The sequence below is a fragment of the Lepidochelys olivacea genome (assembly GCF_965140295.1).
Source record: "Lepidochelys olivacea isolate rLepOli2 genome assembly, chromosome: 10".
NCBI lineage: Eukaryota > Metazoa > Chordata > Testudines > Cheloniidae > Lepidochelys > Lepidochelys olivacea.
The window spans coordinates 17,881,113-17,896,515 of record NC_140420.1 but is presented as its reverse complement, the minus strand read 5'-3'; the positions used below and the strand labels follow the sequence as shown (position 1 = coordinate 17,896,515).

Below are 15,403 nucleotides of genomic sequence, written 5' to 3'. Positions count from 1 at the left end.
AACATCAACCTTCCCCCTGAACCTCCCTCAAAAGCAGAGCTTTCTATAGCTGTGTAAAGGGTAAGAACCAGAGACTTAATAAATTCCACTGGGACTTGGCTGTTTGCAAATGAAAGGTGCTGAAATACCACGAAAAGAAAAGGAGTACTTGTGGCACCTTAGAGACTAACCAATTTATTTGAGCATGAGCTTTCGTGAGCTACAGCTCACTTCAAGTGAGCTGTAGCTCACGAAAGCTCATGCTCAAATAAATTGGTTAGTCTCTAAGGTGCCAAAAGTACTCCTTTTCTTTTTGCGAATACAGACTAACACGGCTGTTACTCTGAAACCTGAAATACCACGGTGATTGATGGCAGTATAAACTTCTTCCATAGCTACCTTCTGCACATTTTTTCTGAAAAATGTAGTGGTGTTCTAATTGGATTATGAATTGAGTATTAGAAGAAATGGGACATCTTTCATAGTTAAGTTTATTTTCTTTTGTGTTAATTTTTAAATGATTATTATACACAAGATAGAAACAGTATTTCACAAAAATAAATAATTAAAAGTCAAAGACTTTGGTGGAGTTATGGAATCCAGGAGCACAAATAAGAACCCACCCTGTAAGGTATGTGAAAAGAGTCTGCATTTCAGGCTTATGTATTAGTTCTGACTGCCCAGGATCAGAAATCAGTTTGACAGAATGATATCGAGATAAGCCGAGTTCATATGACTAGATCAGTGTAGGGAATTTTTTTCATAATTAAATAGGAATTTTTCCATTCTTGCTTAGTTCAAGCAAACAAGAAAAAATAGAAATGGAAAAGGTTGAAATGCCAGGTCAGCAATTCACTGTATAGTTTACAAGTGCTGATTAGCCTTTGAATGCATCCCCAAAACAAACTGTGGAAGCATAATTTCATATTTTTAAATTTAAAACTGTTGGGTAACTGAAAAATAATAGCAACATAATAATCCGCATGACTGTTTTGGTGTTTGGTGGTAATAGGATGGGGAGAATTAATCCATTGCTACTAATTAGATTGGTTTATAAAGTGGGAGTTACAAACAGATACTGATTGACTCACTTATTGAATCTATCTCCGATAGAGCCTTGGGTAGAAATTCAACCAGTTGTCTTTTTTTATTTTTGTTGTTGTTTTTATGTAACGAATAATTTTACCAAAGCACTAATACACTTAAAGTGCAGGTATGATAAATACTTCACTTCTTGGAGGTTAGACCTAGGCTAAATACTGCACCTAAGGCATATCAGTATCTTTTGTAATAGCACACATTGTCCAGCCAAATCAGAAGAAAGACAGGAGGCAATGGATGTGGTTTAGTTAAGCTACAATAAAAACAAAATCACTTAAAATATCTGGAAGTACATGGCAATAAATTGTACACTGTGGGTCGTCATAGTTTCCTAATCATTTCCATATAATCCCCAACTAGTCCTGACCATTCAGTTGCTGGGACCGTATACCCTCTCCTCTTGTATGAGGTAAAAGGGGGGCTAGAAAAGGAGGGGGTCAGCTGCTTACTATTCCAGATGTAGGAGCCCCAAACCTCCCCCTCCTCAGTTTTCTCAAGATGTTTTCTCTCTCATCCTTTTCCATACCCTTCCATAACAAGTATCTGCACTGGACATCTGCCATGAGTTTTACCCACTAAGTTGTGGCATTATAACTGAACACCCCTCCTCAATCCTAGAGGGTCCTAGATTTACTTTGGGGAAGATGAAAAAATCCACCCCATCTCGCCGAGTCTTGCAGTGAGGGAAAAATTCTTTCCCAGTCCCCAAGAACAAACGGGCAACAGCAGATCATGAAGGAAGCTGGTTCTTTCTCGGATTTCATGGGTGGGAGGGTGGTGCTGCCAGCCTGATCCAGGTAAAAGAGGGCTTCTCCTGGATTGCAAGGGGTTTAAATACCAGTCAGTAGGAAGGGCAGTATCCCCTCCAGATCTGACCTAGCTGCTTCCTGCTCTTCCCTGTTCTGTCTGTCCATGTCAACTTTCCCCTTCTGCCCCAGTTGCAGAGGGGAGCCCATAAAGGGACCGCAACTCCTTTCATTCTGGCCAGCCAGACAAGGACCCTCCAAACATAGTTGTGGTGAACACATTATCCCTTTGGCTACTTTTATTTCCCATATGTTTAACTTGACAGAATGATAAGAGTTGGGTGTTTATTTGCAGACCTGGTAAATCTATTCATTTCTATTAGTGCCTTACTTTTCTTTTTTATACATAGTCTGTGAACCAGCTGGCAATGGAAACGAGAAAAGTGATGAAAGGAAATCATTCCAGAAAGACAGCCGCATTTGTCAGGGTAAGTGAAAAAGTCAAATATATTTCTAGATTCTTCATCCCATGTGCACAGATGTTACGATAGGCTGGAGCCTAAGGTTGTCATTTATACAGAAGAAATACATTTGTGGTTTCCATATTGCTTATCAACTCACTTTCCCTTATGGGCACTGATATTTACTCACTAACAACCAACTGCTGCTATCCTCATTAGACAAAACTCCTGCAGAGTCCCATGAGTTTGCCTAAGTAAGGGTGATAGGATTCGGTCCCTAAGTGAGGTTTTTTAAGCCCTCCTTTAAGGAAATTTCATTTTTCCAAATTAATTGTCATTGTATACAAGCCAGTTATATAGAGGGGAGAAAAGAGCTGCTGCAAGATAAATGGCATGACAATGTGTATCATAATCAAAAAGTCAAAGTGGGTACTTAAATTAAATAATATATTCTCATAGTGCAGGTGTGTCTTTACACCAGAACTATATGATTCATATGTATCAGCGTGCCAGTTTTCCCCTGAAGCATCCCACGCTCTTAGAAAGTGTAGATCTTTCTGGGGAAGGATTAAGTGGTTTGTGTTCACTCACAGTCAAGCGACTCATGGCACCTGGATATATAGGAAGTGGAATTGACTTTCTGGAGAGAGAGAGGCTCTAGGGTGTGGGTTAGTCGCTCCTGAGGGAGGAACCCTAGAAGTAAGAAAGCCTTCAAAGAAGTTCTGAGCTCATCTTTATTTTATTGTTTTCACTGTTAATAAAGGGAAACCCCAAGAGTTGGGTCAGTTTGAATTTCACAAACTTTGCGGGCCGTGTTTTGTAGATGAAAGTGGGAAAGATACCTACTTGTGTTCTATTTTTAAGCTTTTGCTTGAGCATATACAACAGTAGTTAATTAAAAAGCCCTAAAATTGCTATACCTCTAATTTAAGAAATTATTTGAGTTATGTTTCGTATCTTTTCTTCTTTACTTAGGCTTGTGTTGCCTTCTGCTTCATTACAATTCCATCTCTGACTAGTATCTTTGCCCGTCTTAATTTGTACCTGAACTCTGGACAGGTTGCCCTGGCAAATCAGTGCCTTTCACAAGGTAAGACAGGTGTTTGTTTCAATTGAATAATAATTCTTTCTTGCCAGAAAACAGAATATTACTAGTTGTGGATAATATTGATTCAGTTTGAAACTGAAGTTAACTCTTTCACTCCTTATTCTTGCACACGTTTCTGTAGTCACAAAGTAAAATAATTCTAAAATGTATTTTTCTAAATTATAGCATATTTAAAATATAGGAATTATTGTAGAAGAGAGAGGTCTGATATTCAGATATTTATTCAATTATTCCTTATTTTAGCCTCCATCTATGATTTTTTAAATAGCATATCTTCAGAGAAAGCAATGCTGTTTTAAATAAGGGACTTGAACTTGTGTGCAAACAATGTGCTTTAAATAAATTCTTGAGGAGAGGAGGAAACTTAGACCAGCTAAATGATTATGTATGGAGATTGATATTCCTGTAAAAACTGTTGGGAAAGAATTAAAGGTCTAAGTGCTTCAGTCAGGTTGCCATAATATTGATTGTGGTGCTGCATTTTGTAGTGCTACTGGAAGATAGATGTCAAAGCACAGAAGGAATATGCCATGAAAAAAATACTTTGCTAATAAAAATGTGTCATGTGTTCCAGGGAAACTAGTGTTGACTGTGGGGTCGCCAATTTTCTAAATGCAGAAAACCAAACGCCCTTGTCTTGCCCATACCCTGCCCCTTCTCCGAGGTCTTGCCCCGCTCACTCCATCCCGCCTCCCTCTGTCATTTGCTCTCCTCTATCCTCACTCAATGCTCATTTTCACTGGGCTGGGGCAGGGGGTTGGGGTGCAGGACGGGGGGATGGCTCTGGCTGGGAGTGCAGGTTCTGGGGTGGGGTCGGGGATGAGGAGTTTGGGGTGCAGGAGGGGACTCTGGGCTGGGATTGAGGCTGAGGGGTTTGGCATGTGGGAGGGAGCTCCAGACTGGGGCAGGGGTTGGGGTGTGGGAGAGGGTATGGGCTGGGGCGAGGGTACGGGGGAGTGGGAGAGGCGGGAGGGAGCTCCAGACTGGGGGGAGTTGGGGTATGGGAGAGGGTACGGGCTGGGGGGAGAGGGTACGGGGGGGTGAGGGCTCCAGCTGGGGGTGTGGGCTCTGGGGTGGGGCCAGGGATGAGGAATTTGGGGTGCAGTATGGGGCTCTGGGGTGGGGTAGAGGTTGGGGTGCAGGAGGGGGTCCAGGGTGTGGGCTCTGGGAGGGAGTTTGGGTGTGGGAGGGGGTTCCTAGCTGGGGTTGGGACACAAGAGGGGGTTTGGGGTGCGGGCTCCAGGTGGCGCTGACCTCAGGCAGCTCCCGAGAAGCAGAATCATGTCCCTCTGGCTCCTAAGCAGAGGGGCAGCCAGGGGGCTGCATGCTAATGCTGTCCCCACCCACAGGTATTGCCCCCACAGCTCCCATTGGCCACGGTTCCTAGCCAATGGGAGCTGCAGAGCCGGTGCTTGGGACAGTGCCTGCGGGCGGGGGCAGGGTGCAGAGCCCCCCTGGCTGCCCCTCCGCCTAGGAGCCAGTGGGACATGTCAGCCACATCCTGAGAGCTGTGCAGAGCCCAGCACGGAGCCTGTTTGCCCCGTTGGTGCTGTGGCCAACCAGATTTTTATTGGCTCAGTCAGCTGTGCTGGCCGGATCCACCAGGGTCCCTTTTCGAACTAATGCCTGAACGTGGTGTTCAGTAAGGGGCTCTGTTTTACTAGATGTCTTAGATAAGATGTAAAACAAAAGTCCTGATCGCTTGTGGTTTTTAAAAAAAATAAATCCCATGGCAAGAGTTATGAGTGTTAGTCCTGGTGTCCTGTTCAAATTCCAGCTTGAACATACTTGCCTAAAAGCAGCTTCCTCTACCTTCACCTGGATACAGTGTCCCTCATTCCCTGTCTTAAGCTGTTATGCAATTTTACTATGCGCTCTTAAATTGTTGTGATGTTTAGCCTCAGAGATTACTGCATTTCATTGCGGGGTGAAGTGCTTCCTATATGCTGTATATGGTTTGCTTAATGCTTAGGGATTTTTCATGGTCTTCTCTTTTCCTATAATCATGTCTTGTATGTTAAACGTTGTTTTTCCCCTATACTTTTGTGTGCACTTCTGTAGTGAAAGCCATAAATTGAATTACTATGAAAACATCATCTTGTGGTGGCTGTTATCTCTGATTTTAGATTTGTGTATGTTGTGATACAGTATGGCCAGAGGGCAGCAGGAGAGTGTTAGAAGGGAGCCTTATTCCCGGTAGAGGGCAGAAAGTTTGCTATAAATTAATTAAAGCACCTGAAGCCAATTAAAGCACCTGAAGCCAGTCACATGATAAAAAAAAACCCTGCTTCAATCAGACAAGAGGAGGAGTTGAAACAGAGTGGATTGCTGTTGGAGCAGAGAGCAGTTTGTAGGGAAGCAGAAGAGAGTTTGGAGAAGTGCTGCGGTGGGCTAAGAAGACCAAGACCCTAGGTAAAGGGACACCTGGTTTGTGTAGAGGGAGGACAGGAAGCCCCACAAGCTGAAGGGCAGGAGAGGGAAGTAGCCCAGGGGAAGGAACTGCTAGTTCTAGTGGTTTACTGCTATCCCTAGGGCCCCTGGGTTGAGACCCGGAGTAGAGGGCGGGCCCGGGTCCCTCCCTCTCCACTCCCCTCCTCTAGGACACTAGTGGGGCAGTTAATACGCCAGTTCAGGGGCAAGAAACGGTGCCCTGAACCCCCACCCAAGAAGAGAAAGCGTGAGACCCATTATAGTAGTGCCGGCAATTTGCCACAATGTATATAGAGGAATTAATGAAGCTCATGTTGTGACTATTTTATGTGACTATTACTTGTTATATATGGAAGAGCATCCCATATTTGACTCATATTGCTGTCACTGTCACCATAACTTACTATGAAATATCAAGGGGTGTTTGGGTGGGGTGGGGAGAGGGCGGAGGACAACTGATGAAATCAGGGTGGGTTTTGCATGTAAGTTGACAAATCAAATAAAACTTATTTTTAACGACATGAACTTGGCTTGAAGGGTTCAGGCACTTGTGCCTACAAAATTAATTGAAGTCTAAAATTTACACTTGTCTTGCATTTGCAGTGTTGTTGTAGCTGTATCAGTCCCAGGATATTTATTCTTGAGGGAATTCTGTGTCACTGCATGCATAATTAATGAGACACGCATATTTTTAATGCAGAAAAAAGCTGCTGCTGGTAAGTTGCTACAGTTCTGCCTTTTGCCCACCAGAAGGCACTATGGTGCTAGAACAGTGCAGCCTCAGCAGAAAATAACGTTGGCTGGAAAGTTGCTGCAGTTCTGCCTTTTGCCTACCAGAGGGCTCTGTGGTGATAGAACAGAGAAGCAGCTCCAGGGCCAGCTAGGGAAGAGAAAGAGCCTGCCTTCTTCACAGTGCCTGTCGGGCCAGGTCAGGAGACAAGAGCTATGGGGAGACAGACAGCGTGGAGCTGCTGAGGGGTCACAGACAGGGGCTGATAAGGTCTAGTGTGGGAGGATGGATTGGGACAGGGGCTGACTGGAAGTGGACATGCAGGGCCACATGGGGACAGGGGGAGCAAGTGAAGGGCCGTATAGGGACAGGGGGTGGTTGAGTCAGGGCACAGACACACATGGGGACAGGGGGAGGGGTGCAGGGCCACATGGCTATGGAGGATGTGGAGGTGGAGGGACACGTGGGCAGGGGGTGCAAGGGCACATGGGGTGCAGGAACACATGGAGACAGGGACAGATGTGCCTGACTGAATGGGAGAGGCTAGGGGTCAGCCAGGGTCTGCATGGGGGAAGCTCCCTAACAATCCACCCCCGACCCCAAAAACAAACAAAAAAAACCCCTGTTCCATACTTTTCCCACCCGTACCCAACAACCCTCCAAGTTCACACCCAACCTCCTTCCCAGCAATTTACTTCCCTCTGCCTCAGCTCCTCCTCTGGTACCCCTGACTCCCTCAAGCCTTTGCATTGCTTCTGTGGGGAGCGGGAAATATGGTTCTGTATTGTAGTTTAAGTTAATTATTACTCAGAGTTCTGTATTAATATGCCTAGTAAGGAATCTATTTGTCAAAAAACATTTCCTGAATCTTTTTTGTTGTGTGTATTGTTACAGACATACTTGCTGACAGGTATTTTGAAATAAATGACCCAAAATAATTGAAACTGGTTTGATTATATTGTGTTATTTTGACAAATAAAATACGCAGATTTTTGCAGAATTTGAAAATATTGTGCGCAGAATTTTTAATTTTTTGGCGCAGAATTCCCCCAGGAGTATATGATATTAGAGAAACATGGTGGGTGAAATATCTTTTATTGGACCAACTTCTGGTAATGAGAGAGACAAGCTTCTGAGCTGCATACAGCTCTTCCTTGCCTTGCTAACAGTCTGTGCCAGAACGTTACTTTGCAGCCCATGTCTGACTTCCCACCTAATAACAGGCTGTTATACTGTGGGAGGAAAGGGCTGTCATGCATATTTATTTTGAAGGCCAGTAGGAGATAAGGGTGAAGTGAGGGTGTTTAAATGTCAGTAGCTAAACAAATGCAAAGCTTTAGCCTTACAGGTATACTGTAACTTTTGTAATTGAACTTATAGCTTGACTTTAAAAAAACAAGCACAAATAAGTCATATGCTTGTGTGACTGTTAAGGGAAGGGTCTCCTATAAAAGCTTTCAAGAAATTTCAGGTGTTAACACCAAGGAGGAAAAGAAATAGTTTCAGGTGGGAAAAACTGTCCAATGAGGAGATATATTAGACTGAAATAGTCTCCCAGTGGAAGTGGTGGAAGCCTTATTACCAGCGATTTAAAATTGCAGTAGGGAACAATCCTTCACTTGCATGGAGATAGGCTATATGTTGTGTTCTATCTCTGATTGCTGTGATTCCATATAAATGCAGGGAAGAATAACTTTTCATCTACTTACACCTTGTCTTCCTGTTTCAATTGATAATGTTGCCAAAGCTGTGCATTCACTAGTAAGTTCCAGCTGCACTCACAAACATGCTGCGTAGGATGCTGACTAAGGCTTTTAGTACAAGACCACTGTTAGATTTCTTTGTCTGAACATGATGTTGCACATATAATCAGGGCAGAGGGATTTAGAGAAAAGCTGGCTGTTATATCCAAGTATGTTGTAAAAACAAAAGACTTGCAAAGTCAGTTGTGCAATTGAGTTTATGCAGCTTGTTTGTAGACAAACTATTCACAGACCCAAAAATGAAGTCATTTTTTCCCGCTAATGTTTTTCTGTTAATTCATTAGCTGTCCCCTAATTTTGTATGCTCTTTGTTGCTGCTTATTAGTGGATCTTTTGTTAGAAATAAAATCTGTTCAATACCTGGTCTATCTTGTCTCTAAGGGTATACTCTACTCTAGCAGGGGCTGACTCGTTTATCTAATTGCCTTTTCCATCTCTGAATTACAGAATCCTAACTCTTTCACTTCATCTTCATGATCCATCTCCTTCCTCCTCACGGTACCCCAGCAAATGTCCAAATTTCTGTTGTGAGAACTTGGACGACAGGAGATGGATCGCTTGATGATTACCTGTTCTATTATTCCCTCTGAAGCATCTGGCATTGGCCACTGTTGGAAGACAGGATACTAGGCTAGATGGACCTTTGGTTTGACCCAGTATGACTGTTCTTATGTAAATGACTACTCATCATTTGACCCACATGTATAAACACAAAGTGCAATCGCTAGACAATTAATATGAATTCCCACACAGAAATCTTTGTTAATGTTGCAGGCACATCTCAGTGTTTGAATGCATGCTACTTTTTTAATGACTGTTGAGATGTTAAAACCAAAAACTCCTTGAATCTAAGACCCAGAAAATGTAGAATTATAGTTGGACTACCTTAATTCTGTTCCTGTGATGTCTTCCCTTCTTTACATATCTAGTATTGGAAATGTGTGTCGCAGACCACTTGGTTTGACACAGTGTTCCAAATGAGGTTTTACGAGTATCTTGTATAAAGGCAATAACACTTCCCTATCCCTACTGGAAATGCATCCTAGGATTACATTAGACTTTTTCACAGCTGCATTCCATTGGTGGTTTATGATCTTCTTGTGATTGACCAGTACACCCAGATCTTTCTCTTCCTCTGTCACTTCCAATTGATCTCATAGCAAAAATTCTTGTTATTTGTCCCTAAGTGCATGACTTTGCACTATTAAATTTCATCTCATTTCTATTACTCCAGTTTTCAAGGTCCTCCAGATCTTCTTGTATGATATTCCGGTCTTCCTTGGTATTGGCAGTACCTCCCAGTTTTGTGTCATCTGCAAACATTTTTAGCACACTCCCACTTTTTGTGCCAAGTTTATGAATGCAAATGTTAAATAAGACTGGTCCCAAGACCAATCCCTTTGCATTAGTAACCTTCCTCCAGGCCTGACAGTTCACCTTTCAGTCTGACCTGTTATAGTCTCCTCTCTAACCAGTTCCTTATCCACCTTTCAGTTCTCATATTAACCCTCACCTTCTCCAATTTAACTAATAATTTCTCATGTGGGAACTATATCAAGTGCCTTACTGAAATCCAGGTAGATAGATCTACTGCATAACTATTTTTTAGACAAAGGTAATTTTCTCAAAGAAAGAGATCAGGTTGGTTTGCCACAATCTACCTTTTGTAAAACTGTTGTATTTTATCCAATTACTGTTTACCTCTATGTCCTTAACTTCTTTCTCTTTCAAAATTTGTTCCAAGACCTTGCATACAATTGAGGTCAAACTAACGGGCCGGTAGTTTCCAGGATCATTTTTTTCCCCTTTCTTAAAAATAGGTACTATATTTAGGCAATTCTCCAGTCATAGGGTATGACCCCCAAGTTTATGGATTCATTAAAAATCCTTGTTGTTGGGCTTGCAATTTCATGTGCCAGTTCCTTTAATATTCTTGGATGGAGATTTTCCAGGCCACCTGATTTGGTCCCATTAAGCTATTTGAGTTTGACTTCCACCTCGGATGTGGTAATTTCTATTTCCCTATCCTTGCCCTGGTCTACACTAGGACTTTAGGTCGAATTTAGCAGCGTTAAATCGATTTAAACCTGCACCCGTCCACACAATGAAGCCCTTTATTTCGACTTAAAGGGCTCTTAAAATCGATTTCCTTACTCCACCCCTGACAAGTGGATTAGCACTTAAATCGACGTTGCCGGCTTGAATTTGGGGTACTGTGGACACAATTCGACGGTATTGGCCTCCGGGAGCTATCCCAGAGTGCTCCATTGTGACCGCTCTGGACAGCACTCTCAACTCAGATGCACTGGCCAGGTAGACAGGAAAAGAACCGCGAACTTTTGAATCTCATTTCCTGTTTGGCCAGCGTGGCAAGCTGCAGGTGACCATGCAGAGCTCATCAGCACAGGTGACCATGATGGAGTCCCAGAATCGCAAAAGAGCTCCAGCATGGACCGAACGGGAGGTACGGGATCTGATCGCTGTTTGGGGAGAGGAATCCGTGCTATCAGAACTCCGTTCCAGTTTTCGAAATGCCAAAACCTTTGTCAAAATCTCCCAGGGCATGAAGGACAGAGGCCATAACAGGGACCCGAAGCAGTGCCACGTGAAACTGAAGGAGCTGAGGCAAGCCTACCAGAAAACCAGAGAGGCGAACAGCCGCTCTGGGTCAGAGCCCCAAACATGCCGCTTCTATGATGAGCTGCATGCCATTTTAGGGGGTTCAGCCACCACTACCCCAGCCGTGTTGTTTGACTCCTTCAATGGAGATGGAGGCAATACGGAAGTAGGTTTTGGGGACGAAGAAGATGAGGAGGAGGAGGAGGTTGTAGATAGCTCACAGCAAGCAAGCGGAGAAACCGGTTTTCCCGACAGCCAGGAACTGTTTCTCACCCTAGACCTGGAGCCAGTACCCCCCGAACCCACCCAAGGCTGCCTCCTGGACCCAGCAGGCGGAGAAGGGACCTCTGGTGAGTGTACCTTTTAAAATGCTATACATGGTTTAAAAGCAAGCATGTGAAAGGATTACTTTGCCCTGGCATTTGCGGTTCTCCTAGATATAGTCCTAAAGCCTTTGCAAAAGGTTTCTGGGGAGGGCAGCCTTATTTTGTCCTTCATGGTAGGACACTTTACCACTCCAGGCCAGTAACACGTACTCGGGAATCACTGTAGAACAAAGCATTGCAGTGTATGTTTGCTGGCATTCAACCAAAATCCGTTCTTTATCTCTCTGTGTTATCCTCAGGAGAGTGAGATATAATTCATGGTCACCTGGTTGAAATAGAGTGCTTTTCTTCAGGGGACACTCAGAGGAGCCCATTCCTGCTGGGCTGTTTGCCTGTGGCTAAACAGAAATGTTCCCCGCTGTTAGCCACAGGGAGGGGGGAGGGTTGAGGGGGTAGTCACGCGGTGGGAGGAGGCAAAATGCGACCTTGTAACGAAAGCACATGTGCTATGTATGTAATGTTAACAGCAAGGTTTACCCTGAAAGAGTGTAGCGACTGTTTTATAAAATGTGTCTTTTTAAATACCGCTGTCCCTTTTTTTTTCTCCACCAGCTGCATGTGTTTCAATGATCACAGGATCTTCTCCTTCCAGAGGCTAGTGAAGCTTAGAAAGAAAAAAAAACGCACTCGCGATGAAATGTTCTCCGAGCTCATGCTGTCCTCCCACACTGACAGAGCACAGACGAATGCGTGGAGGCAAATAATGTCAGAGTGCAGGAAAGCACAAAATGACCGGGAGGAGAGGTGGCGGGCTGAAGACAGGGCTGAAGCTCAAATATGGCGTCAGCGTGATGAGAGGAGGCAGGATTCAATGCTGAGGCTGCTGCAGGACCAAACCAGTATGCTCCAGTGTATGGTTGAGCTGCAGCAAAGGCAGCTGGAGCACAGACTGCCACTGCTGCCCCTCTGTAACCAACCGCCCTCCTCCCCAAGTTCCATAGCCTCCACACCCAGACGCCCAAGAACGCGGTGGGGGGGCCTCCGGCCAACCAGCCACTCCACCACAGAGGATTGCCCAAAAAAAAGAAGGCTGTCATTCAATAAATTTTAAAGTTGTAAACTTTTAAAGTGCTGTGTGGCATTTTCCTTCCCTCCTCCAGCCCTCCTGGGATACCTTGGTAGTCATCTTCCTATTTGTGTGATGAATGAATAACGAATGCATGACTGTGAAGCAGCAATGACTTTATTGCCTCTGCAAACAATGATTAAAGGGAGGAGGGGAGGGTGGTTAGCTTACAGGGAAGTAGAGTGAACCAAGGGGTGGGGGGTTTCATCAAGGAGAAACAAACAGAACTTTCACACCGTAGCCTGGCCAGTCATGAAACTGGTTTTCAAAGCTTCTCTGATGCGTACCGCGCCCTCCTGTGCTCTTCTAACCGCCCTGGTGTCTGGCCGCGCGTAACCAGCAGCTAGGCGATTTGCCTCAGCCTCCCACCCCGCCATAAACGTCTCCCCCTTACTCTCACAGATATTGTGGAGCACACAGCAAGCAGTAATAACAGTGGGAATATTGGTTTCGCTGAGGTCTAAGCGAGTCAGTAAACTGCGCCAGCGCGCCTTTAAACGTCCAAATGCACATTCTACCACCATTCTGCAATTGCTCAGCCTGTAGTTGAACAGCTCCTGACTACTGTCCAGGCTGCCTGTGTACAGCTTCATGAGCCATGGCATTAAGGGGTAGGCTGGGTCCCCAAAGATACATATAGGCATTTCAACATCCCCAACAGTTATTTTCTGGTCTGGGAATAAAGTTCCTTCCTGCAGCTTTTGAAACAGACGAGAGTTCCTGAAGATGCGAGCATCATGCACCTTTCCCGGCCATCCCACGTTGATGTTGGTGAAACGTCCCTTGTGATCCACCAGAGCTTGCAGCACTATCGAAAAGTACCCCTTGCGGTTTATGTACTCGGCGGCTTGGTGCTCCGGTGCCAAGATAGGGATATGGGTTCCGTCTATAGCCCCACCACAGTTAGGGAATCCCATTGCAGCAAAGCCATCTAGTATGATCTGCACATTTTCCCAGGGTCACTACCCTTGATATCAGCAGATCTTTGATTGCGTGAGCTACTTGCATCACAGCAGCCCCCACAGTAGATTTGCCCACTCCAAATTGATTCCCAACTGACCGGTAGCTGTCTGGCGTTGCAAGCTTCCACAGGGCTATCGCCACTCGCTTCTCAACTGTGAGGGCTGCTCTCATCTTGGTATTCATGCGCTTCAGGGCAGGGGAAAGCAAGTCACAAAGTTCCATGAAAGTGCCCCTACGCATGCGAAAGTTTCGCAGCCACTGGGAATTGTCCCAGACCTGCAACACTATGCCGTCCCACCAGTCTGTGCTTGTTTCCCGAGCCCAGAATCGGCGTTCCACAGCATGAACCTTCCCCATTAGCACCATGATGCATGCATTGTCAGGGCCCATGCTTTCAGAGAAATCTGTGTCCATGTCCTGATCACTCACGGGACCGCGCTGATGTCGCCTCCTCGCCCGGTATCGCGTTGCCATGTTCTGGTGCTGCATATGCTGCTGGATAATGCGTGTGGTGGTTAATGTGCTCCTAATTGCCAAAATGAGATCAGCGGCCTCCATGCTTGCCTTGGTATGGCGTCCGCACAGAAAAAAGGCGCGGAACGATTGTCTGCCGTTGCTCTGATGGAGGGAGGGGCGACTGACGACACGGCTTACAGGGTTGGCTTCAGGGAGCTAAAATCAACAAAGGGTGTGCCTGTACATCAAGGAGTATTTCAGGCAGGACTGCACGGAGGGTTCCAATAAGAAATGGTGCACCTAAGTTATCATTGTTATTGGAACAAGGAGGTTAGCCTGGCCTCTGATTGATACATGGCTAGATTTACCTCGCTGCACCTTCTCTGTGAGTGACTGCAGTGTGATCTAGACAGGGGAGGAGGCAAATGAGTACAAAACAAATCTGGTCTATTTCTTGTTCTGACCACTCCATCTATCTTTTACATCTTTGGCTGGCAGCAGACGGTGCAGAAGGACTGCATGCCATCCACATCTCATGGCTGCTCGGCAGAAGATAGTACAGTACGACTGCTAGCCATCTTCATCTCTTGCCTGCCTGGCATAAGATGGTACAATACGACTGCTATCAATCCTCATCTCTTGCCTGCCTGGCAGAAGATGGTACAGTACGACTGCTAGCAGTCCGTATCGCCTGCCCGCTCACCATAAGACGGTTCAATAGGACTGCAGGACTAAAGAGAATGACCTGGTCAAGTCACTCCAAATTTAGTCCCTGCGCCCATGTCTGCCCAGGCGCTCCCAGCCGACGTGGCCAGGAGCACCTCGGACACGACGAGGACGACTACCAATCGTATTGCACCGTCTGCTGCCAGAAGGCAATGGGTTGCTGCTACTGTGCAGCAAAGCCGTACCGCGTCTGCCAGCACCCAGGAGACATAGGGTGACGGTTACCTGAGCTGGCTCCATGCTTGCCGTGGTATGGCGTCTGCACAGGTAACTCATGAAAAAAGGCGCGAAATGATTGTCTGCCCTTGCTTTCACGGAGGGAGGGAGGGAACGGGGGCCTGACGACACGTACCCAGAACCACCCGCGACAATGTTTTAGCCCCATCAGAGTGCTCCATTGTGAGTGCTCTGGACAGCACTCTCAGATGCCCGATTGTTTGCCATTGCTCTGACGCTGGGAGGGGCGCTTACAGGGTTGGCTTCAGGGAGCTAAAATCAACAAAGGGGGTGGCTTTACATCAAGGAGTATTTCAGGCAGGACTTCACGGAGGGTTCCAATAAGAAATGGTGCACCTAAGTTATTGTCCTTATTGGAACAAGAAGGTTAGCCTGGCCTCTGATTGATACATGGCTAGATTTACCTCGCTGCACCTTCTCTGTAAGCGACTGCAGTGTGATCTAGAAGAATGAGTCCCCTAGACAGGGGAGGAGGGGAAGCAAATGAGTACAAAACAAATCTGGTCTATTTCTTGTTTTGATCCACTCCATCTATCTTTTACATCTTTGGCTGGCAGCAGACGGTGCAGAAGGACTGCATGCCATCCACATCTCATGGCTGCTCGGCAGAAGATGGTACAGTACGACTGCTA

General features: G+C 45.5%; 1 protein-coding gene across 1 annotated transcript in view; it reads left to right on the top strand.

Annotated features, from left to right (window-relative positions):
• Positions 1-15,403, top strand: part of VPS35L (VPS35 endosomal protein sorting factor like) — a 120,027-nt gene that overhangs the window by 62,316 nt on the left and 42,308 nt on the right. The window contains exons 25-26 of the mRNA XM_084641114.1: positions 2,237-2,314; positions 3,263-3,377. Coding sequence (XP_084497240.1) covers positions 2,237-2,314; positions 3,263-3,377 — 193 coding nt within the window. The remainder of the gene's footprint in view (positions 1-2,236; positions 2,315-3,262; positions 3,378-15,403) is intronic.